This window comes from Orcinus orca, chromosome 9 (genome assembly GCF_937001465.1).
Source record: "Orcinus orca chromosome 9, mOrcOrc1.1, whole genome shotgun sequence".
Classification (NCBI taxonomy): domain Eukaryota; kingdom Metazoa; phylum Chordata; class Mammalia; order Artiodactyla; family Delphinidae; genus Orcinus; species Orcinus orca.
The window spans coordinates 75,059,968-75,085,787 of NC_064567.1; the positions used below are offsets into that span (position 1 = coordinate 75,059,968).

General features: G+C 41.3%; 1 protein-coding gene across 1 annotated transcript in view; it reads left to right on the forward strand.

Annotated features, from left to right (window-relative positions):
• GPNMB (glycoprotein nmb) overlaps window positions 1-21,257 on the forward strand; it is a 28,186-nt gene extending 6,929 nt beyond the window's left edge. The window contains exons 2-11 of the mRNA XM_033440351.2: window positions 572-723; window positions 2,653-2,788; window positions 4,778-4,927; window positions 7,401-7,559; window positions 7,901-8,212; window positions 12,314-12,421; window positions 13,647-13,749; window positions 15,722-15,936; window positions 19,536-19,632; window positions 20,077-21,257. Coding sequence (XP_033296242.1) covers window positions 572-723; window positions 2,653-2,788; window positions 4,778-4,927; window positions 7,401-7,559; window positions 7,901-8,212; window positions 12,314-12,421; window positions 13,647-13,749; window positions 15,722-15,936; window positions 19,536-19,632; window positions 20,077-20,227 — 1,583 coding nt within the window. The 3' untranslated portion in view covers window positions 20,228-21,257. The remainder of the gene's footprint in view (window positions 1-571; window positions 724-2,652; window positions 2,789-4,777; window positions 4,928-7,400; window positions 7,560-7,900; window positions 8,213-12,313; window positions 12,422-13,646; window positions 13,750-15,721; window positions 15,937-19,535; window positions 19,633-20,076) is intronic.
• The last annotated feature ends 4,563 nt before the right edge of the window (window positions 21,258-25,820 follow it).

Consider the following 25,820-nt stretch of genomic DNA (forward strand, 5'->3'; position numbering starts at 1 on the left):
ACCAGCTTGACATAAGTGACATTAAAAAAAACACAATACTACACAACTGTATATGGAACGTTCACCAAGACAGACCATGTGCTGGGCCATAAAAACATTTGTTCAGCAGTGGGCTCTCCAGGACTGGTACATGTCTCCTGGAACCTTGGAGGCATTCCTCAGCCTGGTACTCCTTGAGCCAAGTAAACCATTCAGAATGGAAAAAGATGAAAAACTGTTCTGAAGATCATTGGCATCAGTGTCTTTCCTAATGATAGTGTATCAAATCCAAATATTCAGAAGACATGTTTTGAGAAACCAAATGATGTCTAAGAAATACTGACATTCAAAACTTTTCCTTGATCCACTTTAAGTACGTAAAGAGATAGGGTCTAGGGTCTGAGTACTTGTATTCAAGGTATTTCCAGTACACATTTTTTTAAAAAGCACCTTCTTTCTGCTTCACATATTGGAAATATTATGTATGTGCTTTCCAATCTTATGAAGTGAAAAGTTGCTTTAACCATTGTTAGATAATACTAAATGAGAGATGAGGTAGACAAAATAATTTTTTTTCCCAATATTTTTATAGGCGTTCATGATGTGCTGAGCAATGAAAGACCTTCTGGTTATATGCGGGAGCACAGGCAATTAAATGGCTGGTCATCAGATGAAAATGACTGGAATGAAAAACTCTATCCAGTGTGGAAGAGGGGAGACTCGAGGTGGAAAAACTCTTGGAAAGGTAAATCAAAAGACTCAACCAAAACAACTGTAATTTCTTTTTTTTTTAATTTCAAGTGTACAACATAGTGATTCAATTTTTTTTAACTGAAGTATAGTTAATTTACAATGTTGTGTTAATTTCTGCTTACAGCCAAGTGATTCCAATATATATTTATTTATATGTTCATATATATATGAAGACACACATTCTTTTTTTTAATATTCTTTTCCATTATGGTTTATCTCAGGATATTGAATATAGTTCTATAGTTCCCTGCGCTATACAGTAGGACCTTGTTGTTTATCCATTCTATATGTAACAGTTTGCATCTGCCGACCCCAAACTCCCAGTCCATCCCTCCCCAACCTCTCCTCCCCCTTGGCAATAACAAGTCCGTTCTCTATGTCTGTGAGTCTCTTTCTGTTTCGTAGATAGGTTCGTGTCATATTTTAAATTCCACACATAAGTGCTATCGTATGGTATTTGTCTTTCTCTTTCTGACTTCACTTAGTATGATAAACTCTAGGTCCATCCATGTTACTGCAAATGGCATTATTTCATTCTTTTTTATGGCTGAGTAGTAGTCTATTGTATATCTGTACCACATCTTCTTTATCCATGCATCTGTTGATGGACATTTAGGTTGTTCCATGTGTTGGCTACTGGGAACAGTGCTGCTGTGAACATAGGGGATCATGTATCTTTTTGAATTATAATTTTGTCTGGCTATAGTCCCAGGAGTGGGATTGCTGGGTCATGTGGTAATTCTATTTTTAGTTTTTTGAAGAACTTCCATACTGTTTTCCATAGTAACTGTACCAATTTACATTCCCACTAACAGTGTAAGAGGATTCCCTTTCCTCCACACCCTCTCCAACATTTATTATTTCTGGACTTTTTGTTGATGGCCATTCTGACTGGTGTGAGTTGATACCTCACTGTAGTTTTGATTTACATTTCTCTAATAATTAGCAATATTGAGCATCTTTTCATGTTTCTATTGGCCATCTGTATGTCTTCTTTGGAGACATGTCTAGTTAGGTCTTCTGCCCATTTTCCGATTGGGTTGTTTGATTTTTGTTGTTGAGTTGTATGAGCTGTTTGTATATTCTGGAAATTAATCCCTTGTCAGTCACATCGTTTGCAAATATTTTCTCCCATTCCGCAGGCTGTCTTCTCATTTTGTTTATGGTTCCCTTGGCTGTGCAAAAGCTTGTAAGTTTGATTCGGTTGCATCCGCCAAACAGCTGTAATTTCTTATTTCAGTTAGCCTTGTAGATTGCAGACTCTGAGATCACAGGGCTTATGGTGCGTCCATGAATGACAGCACTCTAGTTACCAAGTGGGAGGCACCTGGATTTGGCAATCTTTCCTTTATCTCAACAATATCACTTTCTCAACTCCTCTCCCTCACCACACGCACAGTAAAATCGCCTTAGAAATTTACAACTGGTGCCTCTTGGAAGATTTCGAAGAGCAAGCAGGTTTGGCCTCAAACTTAAGTAACTGATGTGGGAATGGTCATCTTCAGAAGTTCTGAGACTCCAGGGCACTTTGACCATCTCAAAAGTGTGGTTTCTCAGAAAGTTAATATCTTTCTGTTCATATCAAAAGCCAATGAATCCTTCAGTCATTGGTCTTGAAATTAAAAATTGCAAAGCTTTAATACCAGTCTCCTCAATCCAATTAAATAGATTTTTAATTATTTTAAGGAAATGTTCTTTCTGTGGTTAGAGAGTTCTTCAATTGGTCTGACTTTTTAAGTTTGTCTTCTGGAATGTTGTACTCTGACAGCAAAGGCGAAGAATTCTGCAAATAGTCTGTAAAGAGGCATAAGGATCCTCTGGTTCTTATTTGTAGATTTAACTTTACTTTTTTTTGTTTATCAGTGAAAGGGAACAGAGGTGTTTGATTGAGCTCCACTTTTCTATGTCCTAGGAGGCCGCGTGCAGGCACTCCTTACCAGTGATGCGCCGGCACTGGTGGGCTCAACTATAACATTCGCAGTGAACCTGGTATTCCCCAGATGCCAACAGGAAGGTGCCAGTGGCAACATAGTCTATGAGAAGAACTTCAGAAACGGTAAGGAATGTTAGTCACATTACAGGAACATGCTAGTTCTCCTAACTACTGGAGACCCTCCTCATAAACCTTAATGCTCACAGGTACTTCTATAAATGCAAGATGCTGCAGTTGTCCCTTGTCACCCCCTCCTCAAGTTGGATGACAGGGAATGTGAATATGTCCCTCCATCAACATCAGTCAAATCCATTTCGGCCAATGGGTGTCTCTCCACTACTTGGAACTCTCCTCAAATCTACGTTGGGAGGCTTGGCCTTTTTTTTTTTTTGGCTGCCCTTTGCTGCATGTGGGATCTTAGTTCCCTGACCAGGCATCGAACCCATGCCCCCCTGCACTGGGAGCTCGGAGTCTTAACCACTGGACCGCCAGGGAAGTCCCGAGGCTTGGCCTTTTCTTAGTGCCCAGTTGATTGGACAGAGAATACCTTGTTGATTCTCAGATTTGGGTTTTATTACTTGGACTTCTTCTGGCTACTCGATGAATAGTCAGTTTGTCAGATCTTTGTTAATCAGATAGGCTTCTGCTCACAAGAATTCCTTAAACTGTGTGCCTAGCACAAATGCTAAGATGTGTCTATTTTGGTGTTGCTTTGCTCTTAGTTAAAGCAGATAAGCTCTTTGCCCATGTTAAAGAGCACAAATGATTACAAGTACATCAAGGGGGATTATCTTGTTAGAACTGTACAGCCTTAAAAGTTCAGGTAATTACTGAGATTCCTCAGTCAGTAACAAGGCTGATAAGTGCAGTTATGATCTCATTTTATTACTTAGAACTTCTGTGAAACAGTTGATGTGTTTATTTCTTATTAATTCTTCATCTTCCTATGAAGCAAACAATGAATTCTGTGTAGAAAGAGTTTGATAATTAAAAAGTGTTGTTTACAATTGTCTGTAGCATCTTTTCTTTCCTTCTAAAAATGTTAATTCTTATGAATGTTTCAAATGGCAATCTAACCCTCTGAGCACTTTTATATGAAAGAGTCCTTGTGACTTATGAAAAGTTATATAAAGTATATATCACCACTAGAAGAAACTAGAATTTTTGAAGAAATGACTAATTCCAGGTGTAGGACAGGGAAAGTACCACATGAACCAGGGACATCTTGTTGTCCCAGAAAACAAGGGAGTAATGGGGACATGTCACAGGGACACGGAAGGCAGCTAGAGGGGCTCCTACTGGCCATATTTGGAACAATTTAAGAATAAAAAAATAATGGCTGTAGTAGATTGATAAATAAAAAGGCTCTTCATAAATGTCAGTGACATAAAAAAAACAAGAGGGTGGGGGGATTGTTCTAGATGAAAAGATATTGATCATGACTTGTTTAAAATGGAAAACTGATGTTTTCCCAAACATACAGAAAAGTAGAAAGCAGGTACTTCGAGATTCAACAAATTTAACATTTTTTTCCTGTTTCCAACTATCTATCTATCTATCTATCTATGTATCTATCTACATTTCTAGGCATATTTCTTTTTTTTTTCTGAATCATTTGAAGAAACAAAATAGCCAAATGTATGATGTGACCCTTGACTGTGGTAGGCGTGGCGATGACGTGGTTATGCAAGAGAATGTCCTTATTCTTTGGAGATGTGTGCTGAAGTCTTTAGGAGAGGAGAGTCATGATGTCAAATGAATCAGGGAAAAAAAGCTACAGATAGAGAGAGTGTATCAAAGTAAAAAGATACAGCATCCCTCAGTTTGGTTTGAATATGCTTGTGATTTGGAGACCCAATATGAAGATAAACATATTAAGTGATAGCTCTAAATTTCCTGAAAAATTGCTTTATATAAAACTCATTGAAATATAACATGTAGGCAGAAAAATGCACAGGTCGTAAAGGTACCATTAGATGAATTCTGAATATTAGGGTTTTAGTTCTCCAACCATATTTAAATGAGTTATGAAAAAATATGAAAATGTGTTTAATTCAATGAAGAGCATTGAGTATTCTGAGTCAATCATGGCGTGTTCCTTTCTCTCTTTAGCTACTGGTCCATCTCCTGACCCATATGTTTACAACTGGACAGCATGGACAGAGGACGGTGACTGGGGAAATGGCACCAGACAAGGCCATCACGGGAAGCCTTTCCCTCACCCCCGAAAATGGAATTTCGTCTTTGTGTTCCACACACTTGGTTGGACTTTTACAAACCCCCTTAGCTTCTTCTTTACCTTTCCTTCAAATTTTAAATTTTTTCTCTTTCCATATTCTATAATTGAGAATTACAACCCTGGGAGTTTAACAACAGTTACTCTTTTAACTTTCCTTAGCTGGAGTGGAGGGTGAGGGATAAAAATTAAATCTTGGTTAGCCTTGCCGTATCTCCAGGACATCAAATAATTAAAATGAGAAAAAAGACAGGTTCAGCTTTCTTTTTTTTTAAGACAAAGCTACTCAATTTTTTTCCGTCTAAAACAGTAATATGAAAAACAATATCTATTTATTTGCATCGCACACGGATGAGCATTTGCTGATTTATTATTTAATTTTTTTATGTTTTTAAAAGAATTTTCAGAATTTACCTTATGCTCTTTGTAGGAAATTTGGAAAATGCAGAAAAACACAAATGAAAAATCAGTCACCATAATTCACACCAGAGATTATCATTGTTAACACGATGGTGTTTTCTCTACCAGTATTTCTTTCTTTCTTTTTTCTTAGTATTTCTTGATTAAGATCATAAAATATATACATTTTGATCAATATCATGAGCATTGACTAAAATTCTTGCATGGCTTGTGGGATCTTAGTTCTTTGACCAGGTATCAAACCCAGGCCCCGGCAGTGAGAGCACCGAGTCCTAACCATTGGACCGCGTGAGAGTTCTCTAAACTTTTTTATATACATTAGTTTAATGACTGCATAATATTCTATTGAGTAAAATTATAATAATCTAACTACTCTTCTTCTTTGACATAGCCTACCCTCTTTTTTTTTTTTTAACCACAAATGGTATCCACTTTGCTTTACTATTAGTGAAGTGATGTTTTTTTTTAAGGAGGACTAAATTTAGGTTATTAGCAAAGCTGCTAAATTCTTAGTTAAAAATGTTACCAGGTGCCACCTGGCTCTGAGTATTGCAAATCTGCTACCAGCCATGCAGACTCCAAATCTCTAAATGTTTGGTCTGTCTTCATGAATTACAGACAGCTTCTCTTTCTTCAGTTAACTTACTTATAAATCAAAATAACATATTAATAATACATGGTCCAATTGAACAGAGTACAAAATATATAACAAATACTATGCTCGTCTATTTAAATCAGCTGATTTAAAGCCGACTTTTTTCAGTCCCTTCATGGCCCTGTCAGTTAATTCCCCAAGTGTCATGATTTCTTTGATCTGACAGTTTGCATGGAGTCACTTAGGCTCACTAACACTCCAGATTCTGTTTAGCCTAGTTAACAACCATTAACTTAACTAGTTAAGATGTCTTTATTTAACATCAGTTTCCAGCCCAGAAACCGCTGTTTTCCTAACAAGACGGTTTTGAATTTCCATCTGCTGAGGTCTCAGAGTTAACTAATAGTTTTCCTCAGCCAAGCGCTGCCTCTGTGGTCAGTGCCAGAACTAACATTTCCTCACGTATCACTAATTCCAAGAGACACCTCTTCCCCCTATAACCTCTAACAGAACTGGCTCTTCATTTCAAGGTAAAGGGGGATCACAAGCCTTTCCTGACACTTTATTTTCTATTTTTTGGGCTGCAACTCGCGGCGTGTGGGATCTTAGTTCCCCGACCAGGGATCGAACCCGTGGCCCCTGCAGTGGAAGCACAGAATCTTAACCACTGGACCACCAGGGAAGTCGTCCCTTTCCTGACACCTTTGACCATGTGATGAACATGGTCTTTAAACATCTCCGTCTCACAAGCATCCATCTTACAATACTTGTTGTTTCAATGACACATCTGTGCCAGGTGCCTCAAAAGGATTAGAAAAATCCTTGAGCCCTGAAGGAGAGGAATTACTTTCACTAGCTAGCCAGTGGCAGTTAGATTTAGGTTAGAGTTGGAGAAAGAAAAAGAAGGATTCAAGGGCCCTAGAAATGTTAATGGGACTACTCCGTTCCTTTTTATACCCACAATACCCTGTTTGTTTTTCATCACTTACTGCATTTTTATAAACAAACACTACTAGAAGGTGGAGGATTCTAGTTCCCTAAAAGAAAAAAGTTACTTAACAATATAGCTGAACTACTAATATTGTTACAAAAATAAGGTAGATTTTTGGATATATTTTTAACTCCCTTGGACACCTACATCAAATGTATTTTCTGGGGGAAACATATGTATTTCAAGTGCCAGATCACTTCCTTATACAAATTATTTATTTGTAAACTAAGGACTAATGGCATCCCACTAAACAGCTCTTTTCATTTTAATCAACTGTATACAACTACATTTATGTTTGTGAGATTGTTTTATAAGGTTTTATATGAAAATGAGCACCGCCTTCTTTTCTGAAGGAGCCAGGACTGCATCCCCATCCTGTTTTCCCTTTCCCAGAACTATCTCTAAATGGCAGTTGTTATGCTTTAAGAAACATCAACTTTCTGTAATGATCATATAATGTAGCCAATAACTAAACATTTCCATCCTCTCAAAGGTCAGTATTTCCAGAAACTGGGACAGTGTTCAGTGAGAGTTTCTATAAACACAGCCAATGTGACTCTTGGCCCTCAAATCATGGAAGTAACTGTCTATAGAAGATACCGACGGGCGTACGTTCCCATAGCAAAAGTGAAAGATGTGTATGTGGTAACAGGTGAGTGGACTGAACTCTAAATTAACTGAGCGTGAGACACTTAGTTCTGATGATGTCAGTGGGTTAGAAAGAGTTGGAGCCAAGTATTCTGGGTTAGGTTAGATGTCATCTGGACTCCTTCTCAACCTTATATATTTAATAACATATTCCATCTATGTTTTCCAGAACAACCTGGGGAAACTCTAGCACACTTGTATAAGAAAAGGGAAAATGATGCTGAATTATCCCTAATTTTAATTTCTAACGTTTTTAGTTTAAAAACATTAAAGTCATCCACTTAAAGTCAAGCAGTGGTGACTTTCTTTCTTTTTTTTTTTGGTGGGGGGGGATATATCTTTTAGATCAGATTCCTGTATTTGTGACTATGTCCCAGAAGAACAATCGAAATTCATCTGATGAAACCTTCCTCAAGGACCTCCCCATTACGTTCGATGTCCTGATTCATGATCCCAGCCACTTCCTCAATGAGTCTGCCATTTACTACAAGTGGAACTTTGGGGATAATACTGGTCTGTTTGTTTCCAACAATCACACTTTGAACCACACCTATGTTCTCAATGGAACCTTCAGTCTCAACCTCACTGTGCAAGCTACAGTGCCTGGACCTTGTCCTTCACCTTCACCCAGACCTCCAAAAACCACCGCTTCTTTGGGTAAGTGTTTTCCAGGTCTTTTTTGTTGTCAGGGTTCCTTAACAGCCAGAAAAAAAATTCATGTGGGTTGTATAATTAGATCCTTAGTTAAAGAGACTGTGTAAAAACTCTGCAATGATTCCGTTTTCTACCTGTTGATTTCGTTTAGCTACTTTATCACCATTTTTAGTTGTTAGAGTTTGGAAGAAAGGAGAACGTGTTTAAAGTCACTTGGTGACTCGGATACAGCTCCTTGACCTTCCTAATTCTCACTGGCCCTTGTTATGCGTACGGATGCTTTCCCCCTTCTAGGCTGTCACATTTCTGTTTGCCTCCCTTTTTTTTTTGGTTAAGAAACATTGACCCCTTGTAAACATTCAGGCCATCCCACTGTCCTTCCTCCCCCTCCCACATCTCCTTCCCACTTCCATTCTCCTCCCCACCGTGCCCACATCCACCCCATGTCCCATGAAAACTCAGCCACCCTTAAATGTAGCTTACAGATAGGCTCGAAAAAGAATGCACCTTGAGAATATTTCTTGGCTGGCAGGCTGGAAAGATTCCAGACACTAAAATTATTCTAGATATAAGGCATAATTACTTAAATCCCACCTTCTAATAATAGTATATGAGGTCATTCAAGAAGTTCTTCAGAGTTTACTTTGTGAAGCATTAGCTTCCGTCTGATTCTACACCCTATCCCACACCATTACCATCCTTCCCCACTAAGCCATGAGTACATCTTACCATGCCGGCATCCCGGGGATGGTAATAGACTGACATCCTCTCACTGGACACTAGAGGGCACCATCACCAAGTCGGGACAGAACACTTGATGATGATGTCCAGACTTGTTGCAATTGGTTTTTTTACCCAAACCTGTTAGATATAAATAATAAACTGTTATCAATAAGTGTGTTATTAATAAAAATATCTTGCTAAGTCAAGCTTATCTAAAGCAAGACATTATAAGTTATTACCGATTTTGATTAATTCTTTCTTGGAATGTTTTAAATTATAAAATTAATGCATGTCCCTTAATAAAACTTCAAATACAGAAATTTCAAATAAAAGTGAAAATTCCTCTTCATGCTCTCCTCTCGAGAGTTAAACCCTGTTAAGGGTTGGTAGTGTTTCTTTCCGGATCTTTTTCTGTATATTTACAAACATATTCTATAAATACATATAGGATTTGTGGTGTTGATTTTTAGGTAGATGGGTTCATGAAATATGTATTCTACAGTTTGCCTTTTTTCATTTAACAAACATCATAGACATCTTCCCGTTATCAGTACATTTAAGTCTGACTCACTTGATTCAGTGGCTTATGTATTTAACCATTCTCTTACTGGTGGATGATTCAGTTAAACCTAATTCCAGTTGTAAATATAACTGCATTGAACAACTCGAAACATATAGCTTCATTCTGGTATTTCTATAGGAGAGTCAATTTATTTATCTACAAGCATCGGTCTTCCTTACAAATAAGCAGACCAGGTGTAAAATTCAAAATAAATTACAGGTGCTTGTTACATCTGTCTAGAAATTCCTGAATGGTAAAAGTCTTAAGGTTAGGTTATTTAATGTTAGTCTATCTTGAATTGCATTTTTATAAAGCTAGCTTATTTTTCTTAGAACATATTTGTATCATAACATGCAAAAAAATATATTTTAAGTCAATGAAAGAGTATTTTAAATTTGTTATTATTTTCTATAGGTTAGACCATAAGATATAAGGTAGCAATTTGTTGAATTTGTTAAATTTCATAGTGAAAGGAAACTGCCTGGCTTTATCTAAAGGTGTTAGATCAACCGTAATCAACCCCAAAATGCCTTAGAGCAGCTGTGAGACTTAGGGAATGGAGGGATGGGAATACGTAATGGGACCCAAGGTGATGATAGGAGTCCGCCCATGACTTGAGAAAGGGGTTGGGGTACTTGTCCTCTGGAAGAGAGAACATTTTCAGCTATGCAGAGCATATTAACAGGCTTGGATTATCGAGCACTGGATTATTATTTGACCAAAAATTATGTTGTCTCTGCTATAGTAAGTGGCTTCAAAATGAGTACGGCTATTAAATAGAAACCAAATACAACCAAAGGAGGGAGACAGAAGCAGAGCTGAAGTGGTGATTCAGGAAGATAATTACATTATAGGGCAGACAGGTATGCTCTAGTTTTAAGCCACACAATTCTCCTCCCTTAGGTAACCGTGCCATTGATCATTTCTGTGTACAAATCTAGAAAGAAAAACCTTTGTAAGACTGATGCTAATCAGTGTAATATTATATATAATATGTATATATCATATATATATCATATCATGTAGAACTTTCCCAAAGAATCAAAGGATCTCACACCATTCTCTGAGTAACAGGGACATAAATAGTGAATTAAGTAGGACGCTTACCTTCTTCCCCATCTGTCTTTTAAGGTGTTAGTTTTTCTCCATTAGCCCTTTAATCATACCTTGACTTTATATGTATAGATATAGATTTGACATTGTACATACCTCTGCAAAACTCCACATGCATTTTTATAAGCATTCTACCAAAGATAGAATCATGGACATTTATTAGTCATTTTTTATGAGAAGTTTTACTTTAAAAGATGGCAGGGTCATGATTCCATGCTCTAACTTGACAGCTAAATTTCACCTGTCAAGACCTTCAAAAGGAGATTTCTAGGGAAGAGCCAGCCATCTTTAATACCCTTCACAAACATATCTTTTGCTTCGGAGCCCATCAGTTAAATCTCTGAATAGGAAAAATGATTACCCTGTAACTTCCACAGGACCACCGTGAAACTCAGGGGACACAGCCAAGCCTGCTGATGAACCACTGCATCTGAATCTGGCATGGCATCAGAACTTTCTGGGTTTTACCCAAAAAACATTTCCCAAACTGTGTGCCATGAAGCGCTACTTTCCAGAGATGCTCTGAGAACTGCTCTGCGAAGGTCCCTCTGAGCAAAAGAGCATCACAGGCACATTCATTCACCCACTAGAGGCTCTGAGGAGCCCTGGAGAAGTCTCCCAATTGGCTTCATACTTACATATCCCTATGTCAGAGATGCAGCTCTTATGAAGCTTTGATTCCCCTCAAACTGGGTCCATTTTCATGCCTTTGGAAATTTGAGACAGTAATGTTGTATTTTCAGTATTATATTTTCTTTCCAGTCTTTTTGTCTTGTTAATGGAACACCCACACCTTAATTAGAGCTTTTTAAATTGTAACTAATAGAGCAGTAAATTCTTTGCTCTAATCACACTCAAAGGGTTATTTTTCAACAGCATCTTGTATTCACTCCTTTCCTTCCCCACACCTCTGCTCATCATAGTGACTGTATGACTTCTAGAATGTAAACTTAGGATCTATGAGACACTCAAACAGGGAAAGAATTGCCTTTTTCCATGTTGTTTCCTTCTTATCATTTAAAATTATCCACCTTAACATTTAAAATTACATATCTTATTACATATATATGTTATAGCACATCTGTACCTACATAGATGTATAGAAGTACATATTGGGATAAGGAAACAGATATTTATTAAATACTTCCTACATGGCAGACATGAGAAGCAAGTTTTATATATTTTATTTATAAAATTTTTTTAAGTTTTTTATTTTATTTAAGTTTTATAGTTCAACTCTAGTAGGTCAGTAAGTATTGTCCCTATTTTAAAGATGAGCAAATTGAGGAAAGAGAGGCTAAATACATGCCCATGGTCTCAAACAGCTAAAAACAAGGGGCCTAGAATTTGAGCCCAGAATACCTTCCTCCAAAATTACAATATAATTTTATCTGTTGTGGCCTGCTTTATTTCATCATGATTGTTGTACTACACATTTTAATATGGCTTCCACCTTTCATATGATATTTGTGCTTGAACAAGATACGGGATTGTGTTTACTTACATAATTTAACAATTTTATAATGCTTTATAGCTCTCACATCTATATGAATTGTTACCCATTTAGTTCAAATTTCTGCAGCAATTTAATAGTATAGAACTCTTGATGTTTTTCTAAAGAGCAAGTAGACAAATGTTTAGATCTTTGGTAATATCATGTACATCTTTTACGTTCTCAACAAGTACCCTAAAATCTTGTTATTCAGACTCTCCAGTACCTGCTGGTGACAATGCCCTGGAGCCAAGGGAGATTCCTGATGAAAACTGCCATATTAACAGATACGGCTACTTTAAAGCCACCATCACAATTGTAGGTAAGACCACGGAGGAAAGATGTTAGAATCCACCTTGGGTCACCCACTCCCTTACCTGCCTCTGGAGGGCTGAGGATGGAGAGCAAGGGCACCCACTCTCTGTCCAAGGTGGTACCACATGTGCACAAGCAAAGACTCCACTAGTTGCTAGATTTCCACCTGCCTTCCCGGCCTTCCTTAGACATCCTGGTGGAAATGAGCCCTCTGTGAGGGCCACAGAGCAATGAGCCTGCCAGGGGGCCTGGACCTCCGACCCTGTGCAGCTCAGAAACCTGAATGAATGTGGCCTGAAGGAAGGCCAGTTGCAAATTCTCACAGCTCCCACTTTCCTCCCCTGGGTGATTTCACAAAGTCACACCTCCTGTGTGTAAGAAAGAGGGTTGAACAGGGCCACCACACCGGGCTGTGTGCTTGGGGCGCTGCTCACAGGTGCCCAACAGAGGAGACGGCTGGGGCTAAAACCCACATGGTGGTCCAGGGGCTACAACTCCACCTTCTGATGCAGGGGGTGCGGGTTCAATCCCTGGTCAGGGAGCTAAGATCCCACATGTCTCGCGGCCAAAAAGCCAAAACATAAAACGAGCAATATTGTAACAAATTCAATGAAGACTTTAAAAATGGTCCACACTAAAAACAAACAGGGCTTCCCTGGTGGCGCAGTGGTTGGGAGTCCGCCTGCCGATGCAGGGGACGCGGGTTCGTGCCCCGGTCCGGGAGGATCCCACGTGCCGCGGAGCGGCTGGGCCCGTGAGCCATGGCCGCTGAGCCTGTGCGTCCGGAGCCTGTGCTCCGCAACGGGAGAGGCCACAGCGGTGAGAGGCCCATGTACCGCAAAAAAAAAAAATAATCAAAATAAATAAAAAAATAAACGCCAAGCTGTGCCTACTGGGGCTGAGCCACTTGGGCAGGAGAGACAGCAGCTGAGGCCTGAGCCTGGGCTTGCCCCCCTTCAGGGTCATCTTTCCCGGAAACACCTCCTCCAGTGGGTGCCGCCTCCTGACACACAGGCTCCAGAACTAAAGATCAAGGTTGGGCTGAAGAGCTGTTCAGTTTGACTTTGAAAATGCTGCCTGGACATGTACCCAAAGCTCTGGGGCAGATTCCCGGGTCTGGGGTGGTGAGAAGCTGAGTCCGTTTTGTTTGGCCTTCTGATTGGTTAAGAAGTGGTTTGGTTTGGTTTGTGTTGTATTTTGATGTGTTTTTCTGCGGGGCATTGTTCCACTAGAGGGAATCCTAGAGGTTAACATCATCCGGGTGACAGACGTCCTGATGCCCGTGCCACAGCCTGACAACCCCCTGGTGGATTTCGTCGTGAACTGCCAAGGGAGGTGAGTACATTATCTCCAAGAAAGGGGCCAAGTGAGGACCCCAGGCTGAACAAAGGTCTTCATACCCCTCTCCCCTCTAAAGTTGATTTGGATTCTAGTTCCTCAGCAAGCCAGGATGAGGAAGGACCCTCCCACGTGCTCTCAAGCATGCACTTGCTTTGCTAGAGCTGAGCAATGCTCACCACCTTTAACTGTTGAAGAAGAATGACTGATTGAACACTTACTGTGTCCTTAACATTTTACTTCTGTTTTCACGTCAAATCCTCACACAGTCGTGAGTCTCCTCATTTACACCAGTGATAACAGTACCTCCCTAGGTGGCGGGTACCTGGCAGAGCAAGGTTCCTGGGTTGAGGTCTGGCTCAGAGCCTCTTAAGCTCCCTGAGGCTCCTCCGGAGTCAGGGGAGGCCATGTGGAAGCGCTGTGTCCTTGTGCTAAGTAGTAGCAATGCCTGATCGATCATCCTGTCTTGCTTTAAAACTTACAAAGCTCTTTCTAATGCGTTATATAATTTGACTTCCTAATGTTTGGTTATAACTATAGATAATAGACTGAATATAAACTAATTAATATATAAATACTATATCAATTAAGCCATCAAATATGTGAATGACTTACTAATTTACGTATAAGTAAATCAAGTAATTAAAATGTATGTGTATGTGATATATAAATTAATCAAGAGAATGGGCTGGTATAAAAACGAGGCCTTATCTGATCAAAAAGGATAGCTCCAGGGAATTCCCTGGTGGTCCAGTGGTTAGGACTCTGCTCTTCCATTGCAGGGGGCACGGGTTCAATCCCTGGTCAGGGAACTAAGATCCTGCAAGCCGTGGGGTGCACCCCCCAAAAAGGGGGGATAGCTCCATAGCTCTCTGGATTGGGGAGAGAATGGGATGAGGATGACAGAAAAAGAGAAAACCCTGACTGAGGAGGCGCAGCTGCTTCAAGAGGCCAGGGGCCAGGTGAGAAGGGAACATGAACTCGTCTAATTTCCCACGCCCTCATCAGGCCCAGCTTCAGAGCCTGGTCTCGCCATCCAGGAAGTCTACTCAGAAGTGAGACAGTGGCTAAGACAGTAACACATGGTAGCCGAGTGGTTACAGGGACAGCTGTCAAACCTCTTTTATTCAAGTCCCAGCTCCACCTCTAACTGCTTTTTTAAGCTGGGGCCAGCGATCTCCCCTCCCAGAGCTAGTTTGTCACCTGCTGCATTAGGAAAGTATTACTTTCCTCATCAGGTCGTTGAGAGGAATAGACAAGACTATATCACTTATCAGAAACTCAGTGCCTTGCACACAGTAGGTGCTGCACAAACAGCTCTGGTTGCTGCTGCTGCTGTCGTCATATCTCTGCAGGAGCCCACGCAGGGCCGACTGGCATTTAATACTACCTTTGCCTAACACCTAAGCCGTCTGCATCTTTGGGCATCTAGAGAGCCAAAAAGGAGAGGGAAGTTCCCAGCAGCCCCTTGCCTTGCGGGACATCATTTCTTCCTCCTCCAGCACCAGGGGCTCATCTTCCTGAGGATACAAAGGAAACAATGGCTCACACCCAGGCTTGTTTAAGAGTAAATTAAGATCCCACATGCTGCGGAGCAACTAAGCCCGTGCGCCACAACTCCTGAGCCTGCGCTCTAGAGCCCGTGAACCACAATGACTGAGCCCGCACGCCTAGAGCCCGTGCTCCGCAGCAAGAGAAGCCACCGCAGCGAGAAGCCTGCCACCGCAACGAAGAGTAGCCCCCGCTCACCACAACGAGAGAAAGCCCGCCCACAGCAACGAAGACCCAACGCAGCCAAAAATAAATAATTTTTTTAAAAAATTTTTAAAGAGTAAATTATATGTGACAATTTCATGTCATATGGTTTGAGTAAGAATAAGTAGGATTCCATTTTATAGAAATGTAGTGATTTTCTTTCTACATTGATGTCATATTCCTCTCTCTCTCTCTGCGTCATTCGTGCCCTCAGCATCCCCACAGAGGTCTGTACCGTCATCTCCGACCCCACCTGCCAGGTCACTCAGAACACAGTCTGCGACCCTGTGAACATGGACCTGGGCGATATGTGCTTGCTGACAGTGAGAAGAGCCTTTGGTGGGTCTGGGACATACTGTATGAACCTGACTCTGGGTGATGATGCAAGCCTGGCCCTCACGAGCACCCTCGTCTCTATCCCTGGAAGAGGTAAGTTTTGTTTTATGGTTGTATGAACATTTCATGTTGGAGATAAAGTGTGTGTCCAATACCAAAGCTACTCAAGGCTTCACTCTCAATATTTAGTTTTATTTCCATGTAAAATTCATTGAACTGTTGTTAACGTGGATTTGAGAAATGGCATTAAAAGCCAACAGCAAATATACTTAGGGAAGGGATGAGAGAGAGAAACCCAATGAAGTGATGGCCAGAGAAAAGCCTTTTGACGAAGAAAATCAGCTGTGATCATGGACCAGTAATAATGGGATGTGGTCACTGCATGCTCAGATAGATTTGTAATTCAAGAGGAAAGTGCAAAACCCAACATCAAAAAATAACAATGGGGCTTCCCTGGTGGCGCAGTGGTTGAGAGTCCTCCTGCCGATGCAGGCGACACGGGTTCGTGCCCCGGTCCGGGAAGATCCCACATGCTGCGGAGCGGCTGGGCCCGTGAGCCATGGCCGCTGAGCCTGCGCGTCCGGAGCCTGTGCTCCGCAACGGGAGAGGCCACAACAGTGAGAGGCCCATGTACCGCAAAAAAAAAAAAAAAAAAAGTGTTGTCCAATTAAGCTACAACAAAGGGGAGGCTGGTATCATGTTGTCATTGGAATCCACCTGGGCAAAGATATGAAGCCATGAAGAGAAATGAGAAACCAGGTGGACTCCTGGTTCCCTTCTAACTTGCCATGTGCCCTTTCTTTCCCTTCCCAAATTCTACCAAGCATTACACTGAGACGGAAACAAACCAATTTACCTAGTCCTTAAATGTTCACCAGAAAAACTACTCCTTGTCCCCTTAATGCTGGGAGAGGTAAAATGTTAGCCAAGTGGTTGAAGGAGTTTCACTGAGAAATTCCCATCTACTAGTGGCTGCTAATCTTCCCCAGCCCATGAGGACTCTACCTGGTGACCCTAACTGAATTTCACTTATAACTGACTATGTTGTAAGATACTGCTTTACCTCTTAGAGGAAGTGCTACATGGTGGGACGGAAGGCACAGATTAAATTGTGCACACATTACAGCACGTGTTTTGCTCCTTAGTTTGAGTATTGTTGGGTACAACCTAACAACTAACTCACAAATAACTCTTTCGGTCGTGGAGTCTATCTTATAAGGTGAAATGTACTTAAACATATATTTACTCATTAACTATATAAAAGGCAGCTTTAACCTCATTGAAAGAAAAGCATAAGTAATCATGCATATAATTATTTGCATGAGGGTTTATTGTTGGTGAGATCCAAGGTGTACGTTAAAAAAAAAAAAAGAAAAGAATGCAAAGGTACGCTGCTTCCTCCCAGGGAGGGTGCATGGGGTCTGGGGTGCAGAAGTGGGGAGCCGGGCGAAAAGAGGCAGCCGGAGCCTCTGTATTTGAGTGAGTGTCCACCATCACGTCCCGGAGCTACTGGGGTTGTTTTTCTTGTGCTGCTGCAGTTACTTTTAGAATTGCCTTTTAGAGTCCCAACCTATTCTGTGAAGCTTTCTCAGTTCTGGCAAACCACGGTTCTCTTACCTGGATTAGACGTTTGGATATTTGCTTCCCTTTAATCCTTCTTGTAGTGAGTGATAACTTTAGGTGTGACCTGAGCCATTTTTAAAATCCAAAAAAGGAAGCTCAGAAAGAGAGCTTTTAATCCAATGGGAATTGTAACTTGATGACTTGGGTTTCAAAGTCAGAATCTCAAAAGTCCATCACTGTTCAAAGGCAAACGCATTGCCTGTTAGCTGAAATGACTTTTAATCATTGATTCAAGGAATATTCATGAAGCACCTGCAATGCTTTCAACAAATATTCACTGGGCGTCCACTCCATGTCCATCACAGCTCCAGGCACCAGGTAGCCAGTTCTAGATAGAGTGGGAACAAGGTGAGGAAGGTCCCAGCTTTTGTGAGCAGAAAGAGGCAGTAAACAAATAAGATGATATTGTGAAAACAATGAGACAAGGCGTGGAGAGTAACAAGCATGGGAGAGAGGGGGCAGAGGTTGGCTCTCTAGATTGGGACGTTGGGAAAGTCCTGCCAACGCAGTGGCAACCTCTTGGTGAAGCACCTTCTCTGAATGAGAAGGGCCTCCTCCTCCACCTCTGAGACCTGCATTTCAAGAATGAGCAGCCGGGCTTCCCTGGTGGCGCAGTGGTTGAGAGTCCGCCTGCCAATGCAGGAGACACGGGTTCGTGCCCCGGTCCGGGAAGATCCCACATGCCGCGGAGCGGCTGGGCCTGTGAGCCATGGCCGCTGAGGCTGCGCGTCCGGAGCCTGTGCTCCGCAATGGGAGAGGCCACAACAGTGAGAGGCCCGCGAACTGCAAAAAAAAAAAAAAAAAAAAAAAAGCAGCCCATCTAGATCCTCATGCACCACAGGTAGGGTTTGGGTTTTATTCTGTGCGTAAGGGGAACCACTGGCAGGGTTGAAGCATGATCTGATCAATGCTTTTAGATGATCGTTCAGACTGCTGAGTGAAGCAAGGTTTATTGGAAAGTAGCAGTGGAAGCGAGTAGACAATGAAGACGTCCTCTCAGGGAAGAGGGCTGGTGGCCGGGACTGTGATGGTGGCAGAGAAGATGGAGAGAAAATAGACCGACTCCAGTTGTACTTTGGTGGCAGAGACAAGACTAGTTGATTTGCTGGGTTCTGGGAGTACAGAGAAGACATACTCCCTGCTTTATGGCTCTTACAGTCTAGCAGGAGAGAAATTTGTGTAAAGAAGTAATCGCGGGCTTCCCTGGTGACGCAGTGGTTAAGAATCCGCCTGCCGATGAAGGGGACACGGGTTCGAGCCCTGGTCTGGGAAGATCCCACACGCCACGGAGCAACTAAGCCCGTGTGCCACAACTACTGAGCCCGAGCTCTAGAGCCCGAGAGCCACAACTACTGGAGCCCGTGCAATTAGAGCCCATGCTCCGCAGCAAGAGAAGCCACCGCAATGAGCCCTCGCGCTGCAACGAAGAGTAGCCCCTGCTCACCTCAACTATAGAAAGCCCACGTGCAGCAATGAAGACCCAACGCAGCCAAAAATAAATAAATCTTTTTTAAAAAAGCAATTGCAACACAGTGTGATGGAGGCAGAGGAAGAGAGACAAGGAGAGAAGTGACAAAGGAAGGCATGACCTGGTGCCCGCATGCATGTCTGGAAGGTGTCCCAAAGGGGCAGACACTGGAGATGAGTTGGGAGAAGGATGTTCCCGGCAGAGGGCATGGAGATTTGAAAGAGCACGGGGAGGATGGATTTTTAGCACAGCTGGAAAGAAGGCAGTGGAAGATGAGGCCAGAGGAGTGTGCAGGAGGATCATGAAGACCTTCACCACGTGTGTGCAGCTGGGTCAGCTCAGACCCCATCAGGCATCTCCGGGACGTGACATCTGTCTCCTGAGCCCGTAACACAGTGTTCCAGACACACTAACTCATTCTCTAAATGGAAGATAAGCTGCCCCCAAAGACTATGTATTATGTAATGGGAAAGATTACTGAAAGCGCAGAGAGAGCCATATATCTTCTGTTAGCTCTCTTCCTCATTGATTTAATTGCATTACAAGCAGCATGTCCTCGAGGTGGAAGTTGTCACTAATACGGTCTTGTTTTTGTTTTAAGACCCAGACTCCCTTTTAAGAATGGCAAATGGTACCCTGGTCTTCTTCGTTGTCTGCATGGCCATATTTGTCACTGTGATCGCCCTTTTGGTGTACAAGTAAGTTGCTGGTTCTAACACTTTAAATCACTAGAGTATATTGTCAAAAATAAATAGCATATTTCTGCACAAGTGGGCTGTTTTCCCTTTTTTGCTTTTAAACATTTTGTATGTGGGAGGAAAATCTTCCACTGAATGACGAATACCAAACTAGCCTATTAATTTTGCTGTGTTTTTTTTAATCCCTAAAAATGCTACCAAATGTCAGTAACTTTACCAAATTGTGTCAGCTTAATGTTTAACATATAATCGCAAGTTATAGTAAGCAGACACATTTCTTGCATGAAGAAGAGAAAATAAATATATTTTCATAAGACATCAATGTCTTAAAAGCCATAAATTAAGTAGAATTAACCATTCTGCACTTGGCATGTAAAAGACTGTAGAAAGCAACCTTTTCCAGCTGGAGATCTTTTTTTAATCTGTCCAACACATTGCTTTCAGAAAACACAAGGAATACAAACCAATAGAAAACAGCACTGGGATCATGGTCAGAGGCAAAGGCCTGAATGTTTTCCTCAATAGTGCAAAGATGCTCTTCCCCGGAAACCAGGAAGAAGATCCACTGCTCAAGAACCAACCGGGAATTCTTTAAATCTTCTGCCTTACTTCTGACCAACAGCTCACCCTTCAGCGCCATTTATGTCAGCTATGCTAGAGTGGATGACGATTAACTTTTTACAAATATTATCGTAAAATATATATTGTGGTTTAGGGAGGTCCAATTTTTATTATAGGTTAAATGACATTTTAGAGAGGTGGAGGGGAATTAAACTACGCACAGCCTCACCCATGTTATATTAACTGATAAAACCAGTTAGCAATTAAACTACACACAGCCTCACCCATGTTATATTAACTGATAAAACCAGTTAGCAGCATTTTCTTTAGTGATGGTTTGTTTCACTTATAATGTCTTAGGTGATTAGTAGGATAGATACACTGTATCCAGAGTAGCAGAAGAAGGTACTTTCGTTAGAGTCTGACCTAGGTTAACTGGAAGGAGAGGCTGGACGTGTTCTAGCTTTCCATATGAACATATGCATAAAACCAGTGTATTCCTGTTCTGAAGGTCATGTTCCAAGCTACCTGAATCCTATGTCAATGAACATGCATGAGCTCCCAACAGAACACTAACAGGTAAGCCTTTAGTAGGCTCTGCATGCTTGTTATACTAAAAAAAAGTACTAATCTAATAAATGATTGTGAATATGTTTGTGACCACCTGCCGAGCCCAAATGTGTAAAGGAACGGTACTCATTCATTCATTTTTCCCATGGACATTTATGTAGCACTTTCTGTATACCAGGCATGTTGCTAAGTACATGGCCCTGTACTCAGAGTGTTGACATTCTTGTGGATATATCTGAATTTCTGTGCACTCTGGTGCCACAGTTGAAAATTATAGTTGAAATTATATATTATGATTTTCCAAAAAAGGAGGTCCCTGGTTTTCCTACTGGTTTCTCTATTCAAATGATACAGAAACTTAATCACCAAAGATGTTACTTTCATTTGTTACTGAAGCTACTCTATGTCAGTCATGACATTTTTCTTCTCCTTCCTGGAAAATAAAGTATGAAAATTAAAAAAATAAAATAAAGCTCTTGGAATTATTTTTCTAATTTGTTGTTTGCCATTCAATTTCATTTAGAGTTTTAACACATAAAAATTTGTTTAACTCTGCGCCATGGAGCACTGATTGTTTCATAAGTATTTTGTATTTTTAAGTATATGTATACAGTATGTGAAATTGCAGTAAATTATATATATATATACACACACACACACATACATATGTATATGTATATATATGTATGTATATAATCAGGCCAGTCTAAAAGAAGAGATTTTCTACAGGCGGTTCTGGACTCTTTGAACAGTCAGGATTATATTAAAAATAAAGGTTAGAGGATGGTTCTAGGTCACAGATTGGCAATCTTTTTCTGTAAAGCATCAGGTAGTTAGTATTTTAGGCTCCATGGGCCATACGGTGTCTGTTGCAACTACTCAACTCCAATATTGTAGCACAAAAGCCATCATATACATAAATGAAAGCACATGGCTGTGTTCCAGCACAAGCATATTGACAAAAGCAGGTGGTGGGCCAGATCTGGCCCACAGGCCATAGTTTGTGGACCCATATTCTAGACCCAAAGAGACTAGAGAGACACAGCAACCAAGAGCCACTGAGGAATCTAGGTTGCATCCTATCATTAAAGAACAGCTATGAAAGATATTCTTGAGACACCTGAGGGAAATCTGAATACACATTGGATACCAAATGATATAACAGAATTAGCGTTAATTTTCTTAAGGAGTTAGTCTAGTTCATTCACTTCATAGATGGCCGAGGCCCAAAATAAGCTCTTTATTCTGGAATCATCCCAAAGAGTACAAAATTTGCAGAACAAGAAATGTGGAATTTATCTGCATTTATGAGTTGGCTGAAGGTCGGTGGTTCTCAACCACAGGTTACTTTGCTCCTCGGGGGGCCCTGGCAATATTAGGAGACTTTTTTTTTTTAATGCGGTACGCGGGCCTCTCACTGTTGTGGCCTCTCCCGCTGCGGAGCACAGGCTCCGGACGCGCAGGCCCAGCGGCCATGGCTCACGGGCTTAGCCGCTCCGCGACATGTGGGTTCTTCCCGGACCGGGGCACGAACCCGTGTCTCCTGCATCGGCAGGCGGACTCTCAACCACTGCGCCACCAGGGAAGCCCCTAGGAGACATTTTTGATTGTCACAACTAGGATGGGGTGCTACTGGCATCTAGTGAGTAGAGGCCAGGAATGCTGCTAAACATCCTACAATACCCAGGATGGCCCCCACAGCAAAGCACCCCATCTTACCTGACCCCAAATGTCAGCAGCCCTATTGTGGAGTAACTGAAGAATCTCTGGACGTGGATGTAGAGAGAGAAGACTTAGATTTGAATCCAGCCCTGCCACTTAAAGCTGAGTAACCCTGGGCAAGTTATTTGAACTTTCTTGAGCCTCAAGTCTCCTCATCTGTAAAATGGATTTGCAGTCCCTCCCTAACTTATTTCATAGGGCTACTGCAAGCCCCTCTGAAAGAATGAATGGATGTGAAAGCACTTTGAATAGGGCATAATGGTATGTATACTACATGTGAGAAGCAGTGTGAAGGGGCTTGCCATTTTTATGATGATTGGGAGGCCAGGACCTTCACACCAAAAGCAGAAAAGTAAAAAAAAAAAAAAAAGGCAGAAAAGTAATATCAAGTTGCAGCAGAATCTTTTGTAGGTTTGTTAATCACAGGCTTCTGAGCCCAACCCCCCCAAAATTATGGGTTGAGGCCCCATAATTTCTGTGTCTCACCAGTTCCCATGTGATGTTGATACGGCTGCTCCCAGACCTAACTCTGAGAAATACTGGTCTCGAGATCTACTCTTGCCTTCTCATATCAACAGGGGGTAGCAGAGAGCAGCAAATATACAGTCAGTCACCAGGGAAGTGAGTTGAAATCCTCCTGAAACCTCCCTCGGTTTCAATCTAACAAATGGCAGGAGAGAGGGCTGAAATCATGAATCATTTAGATTTATATTCTCCTTGTGACCTTGGCAACAAGTCATTTAACTTCTGCTGAATTGCTATCCGTAAAATGAGGAAAGTAACCTAAAAGATAGTGGGATGACTTGATTAATGTTTGCTGAGAATTAGAACTTCCAAACAAAATTGAAATGTGCAGGTAGTAAATTATTCTGGGAATTTCTTATTCCTTGGACCCTTTATAAATGTCTACATTTTAAACACTTCTGACTCATTTATAAACATTGGTTGCCTTCGATGAATTTTCAGTTGTTTAACAGTTCAGAGGCAATACTTTGTACGTATTCGTTATATCCGGAATGTGTAATAACTCCAAGCCTAAGAGACAGGTCAAGGGCAGATGAGAAGATAGTTATCCAGGGGGTGAAGGTGACCACCTTTTGATGGGGCCCCTGGTGGGTGGGAAATCCTTTAAGGTTTTTTCAGAGTGGCCCCAAAGCTGCTGGAATAGGTGCTCTAAAAATTCAGAGGCCAGTTCCCAGGAATCGCCTCTTACAGGCTGATTTTGATCCTTCGACCATCATTTACTGAGCACCAGTATGTCCCAGGCTCTGGTCTGGAGGCGACACAGCCATGAACAAGAGACAAAGACTCTGCTTTCTTGGAGTTTGGGTTCCAGAGGTTTACTGCAGTGAGAGTCCTAACCTCTGGCCTGGAGTCCCCCATCCTGGCCACCCCATTGGCCTCAGTCTAATCTGCAGAGGTGATTTCTCTGCTACTTACCATAGAACTGTCGTTCTTTGTGCCATAGAAATTCTGGAATAAAATTCGCTTTGGGGATCTTCATAGACTTTTTGGAATTTAGGTGCCTTATTTAACCAATTTTAATTCTCTGTGTAATTTTCCCACACATATCATCATGTCACCTCCCCAGTGAAAATTTCTCTCAAATTTACAATGCAATTGTCACTGTTAATTGCGTTGCACAGGTTTTAATAATACAAATTAAATATCAAGATTTGAGCTTACTGAATCCTTAGTTTTAAGGTGTTTGTTAGAATAAATTCCTTTAGAGTGAAAAAAAGAAATGATGAATTACTTATGAGAAGTGGCAGGAGGATTTTGCGGCTATGGGTGGAATTTTAAATTTTGCTTTTTGGAATTGAGTGGAGGGAGGGAGGTAGGCCTTAAATCAAGACCCCCGAACTCCAGCCTGGCACTGTCACTCACGAGCCACGCAGCCTGAAGTTGGGCATTTTCTCTCCCTGCACCAAAACCTCCTCCTCTGTAAAACGAGGGAAGGAGGAGGAAAGGGAAACTAACCTGGATGAATGCTGACGTCTCCTTGGGTTCTCGTGCTCCACTGCGCAAAGTGGGAGAGGGATATTAGCCAGTTGCCTTACAGTGATGTCAGGAGGATGTGTTCTAAAGCAGTAGGAGCTGGCACACTACTGTTTATGGGCCAGATCTGCCTCTCTGCCCGTTTTTCCATGGCTCGCAAGCTAAATTTGGTTTTTATATCTTTTAATGTTTGGGGGGAAAAAGAATATGATTTTGTGCCACATAAAAGTTCTATGAAGTTCGAAGTTCGGCCTCTGTAAATGAAGTTTTATTGGAGCATAGCCACGCTCGTCCGTTTATGTACTGTCGGCAATGCTTTTGCACTCCAACAACAGCGATGAGTCGTCGGGACAGGGACAGTACGGTCTACACAGCCTAAAATATGTACTGTTTAGTCCTTGATTGAAAAAGTTTGCTAATCTGTGTTTTGACACTTTGTTGAACTCCATTCCGAACTGAATGGAGAAAACAAGAATTCTTCGGAGCATTTCAGTTCCATGAAATGCAGTTTTCTTAACTGAGCACATTGAGCTCTTACCCGCAATCTCATGTCACATTATTCTGTAATGACAACAAATGCTGTATTATCGGACATAGTGAGTTAAGTGTACATTGCCTACAAACTGCTATGGGGAAATGTCAGAAAAGACCTTTTTGAAGAAAAAAAAAAAATCTAATAATCCTCGCAGGAGAAATTGCAAATAGAATCACAACATGAAGAACCAAGTGATGAAAGATTTCATAAATCCCCAAAAGCACCAACCATAAAGAAAATGATTGATATATCAAATTACGTCACAATTTTAAAGTTCTGTATGAAAAAGATGCCACAGACTTCTTGTCTAATGACCCACAGAATTCTCATACTCTGCTAGTGAAAGTGCAAGATGGGAAACAATGCAGCAGTTTGGGAAACAATCTGGCAGTTTCTCATAAAAACAAATATACATATATCACATGGCCCTTCTACTCTTAAGTATTTACCCAAGAGAAATTAAGACATGTTCACACAATGACTTCTATGTAAATGTTCACGATGATGTTATTCGTAAGAGCCACAAACTAGAAACAGCCTTAATTTCCATCAACTGGTGAATGGATAAATAAATGTGGTGTGTTCATGAAATGAAATACTACTTGACAATAAAAAGGAATAAACTGCCGATAGATGGAAGAACATGGATGAATTTCAAAAGCATTTTGCTGAATGAAATAAGCCAGATATACTGAATGAGTATGTTTATATGATATTCTGAAGAAAAGCAAAACTGGTGACTGAGAGCAGATCTGTGCTTGCCTGACACTAGAGGTAGGGAGAGGAGAGGGACTGGGGGCAC